This window comes from Gavialis gangeticus, unplaced genomic scaffold (assembly GCF_001723915.1).
Source record: "Gavialis gangeticus isolate Ggan-Ray unplaced genomic scaffold, GavGan_comp1, whole genome shotgun sequence".
Lineage (NCBI taxonomy): Eukaryota > Metazoa > Chordata > Crocodylia > Gavialidae > Gavialis > Gavialis gangeticus.
Genome location: NW_017729024.1, coordinates 29,813,513 through 29,815,142, shown reverse-complemented (window position 1 = coordinate 29,815,142; position 1,630 = coordinate 29,813,513). Strand labels below are relative to the sequence as shown.

Sequence of the window (1,630 nt, the reverse complement as noted above, 5' to 3'; positions counted from 1 at the left end):
CTTTCAAAATTAATGAGAAGTATTTACAGACTAACAAAGAGTGGTTTTCAACTTTTTAAAGAGTCAGAGCATCCCTCAACAACTATTTTTAATCTCGCACCACCTCCTTCTTTCTCCCACTTCCTCCCCTTAAAAGCCCTAGGGATTAGCTCCCAGCAGCAGCTGTGTTCAAGCTGCTGTGCTATTGGTTAACTGTTTAATCAATATAATTAGACGAAGTTAAATGAATAATTTTTAAACAGTATTTACATTCCTATATTGTGCAAACTTTGAGGAAGGATCTTTCTAAATAAACAAGACACAATGGCTTGTGGAAATGCCTATGTAGAAATGGAACATGCTTGGTTCCCACTTGTTTGGGATATAGAAATTTTGAGGTAACTCTGAACTTGAGCCTCCTGCATGGTAATTAATATTTTTTTTAAAAGGGAGGGAGGGAGGGAGGGGAGGCTGAACTGGTGGTAATATGGACAACAAAAGTCTTGTATGTAGTTTCCAGTATTGAGGACATTAGATGATCTGGCTGTGGGATCAAGCAATTGTGAGTTGATTCAGTTCAACTTGAATTTCAGGATGCACAGAAATATACAGCGAGGGTTTTGGACTTCAGCAGGGCTAACTTTTAAGAAACTAAGGCATTTAGGGAGGTTGATTACTTCCGTCTGTCCTGCTTTTTACATATAGCAGTTGTAGAGCATTGTTGGTATTTTTGTGTTGAATCCTGTGCATGCAGGTTTGGGGTGGATAGTTTTTTTTATGTATTTCTGGGTTAAATGGTAGTCTGTGAATGCAAGGGACTGGATTTGGTGGCTTGGGAAGCTTTCTCCAATCTTATTTACTTAAATATTTATCCAGGTGCAAAGACATTGATGTTAGCTAGCCAAGGATATATTCAACTTATTTTAGATATTAATCCTCAGGCGTGCTTGTGGCAGTTAGATAAAAACTGTTTCCATTTACACATGAAAAAATTAAGATGTAGTAGTTAAATAATTTGCAGAAACAGAAAAAAAGCTATGTCAGAGATTAATTTCTACCTCTTTTAGTTCTGCTGTTAGACTACATTTTTGTCCATTCTGTCTCTTTTAGGAATGATAGAATTGCTATGGGAATTGTAAGCTTTTATAAAACAAAATTAATGTTTTTCTTACTTTTCTCTTGAAGTCTATCCAAAAGTGGAAACAGAAGAAGCAACAAGAAAAAGATGAAATCTTAAAGCAGAAGGAGAAGTCAGAAGAAATTCTAAGGACAGCACATCTTCAACACGATGAAGTTAAGAAACAGAAAGCAGAGGAGGAAAGAAAAAAGCGACAAGCAGCAGTTGAAGCATGGAAACAACATAAAGCAATTGAATTTGCAATGAAGCAAGCATCTAAATTGAAAGAAGAAAAAGAGAAGCAGAAGAAACAGGAAAAAGAGCGCCTGCGGCAGTTCCAGTTGAAGCTAGTGTTAGAAGAATACACATTACAGAAGAAGGAAAAGGAGGAGATCCAGAGGCTTGAAAAAGAGAAGAGAGAGGAGGCGGAAAGGGAAGAGAGGAAGAGACTTGCTGCAGAAGAAATTTCTAAGTTTCAAGAGCGAGTGAGTAATTTTATTTTTTACATATGGTATTAGAAAGTGTAAGGCATTT

General features: G+C 36.7%; 1 protein-coding gene across 2 annotated transcripts in view; it reads left to right on the top strand.

Annotated features, from left to right (window-relative positions):
- CCDC112 (coiled-coil domain containing 112) overlaps positions 1-1,630 on the top strand; it is a 55,116-nt gene that overhangs the window by 44,001 nt on the left and 9,485 nt on the right. For both annotated transcript variants that reach the window (XM_019516979.1, XM_019516980.1), the window contains one exon: positions 1,165-1,581. In XM_019516979.1, coding sequence (XP_019372524.1) covers positions 1,165-1,581 — 417 coding nt within the window. The remainder of the gene's footprint in view (positions 1-1,164; positions 1,582-1,630) is intronic.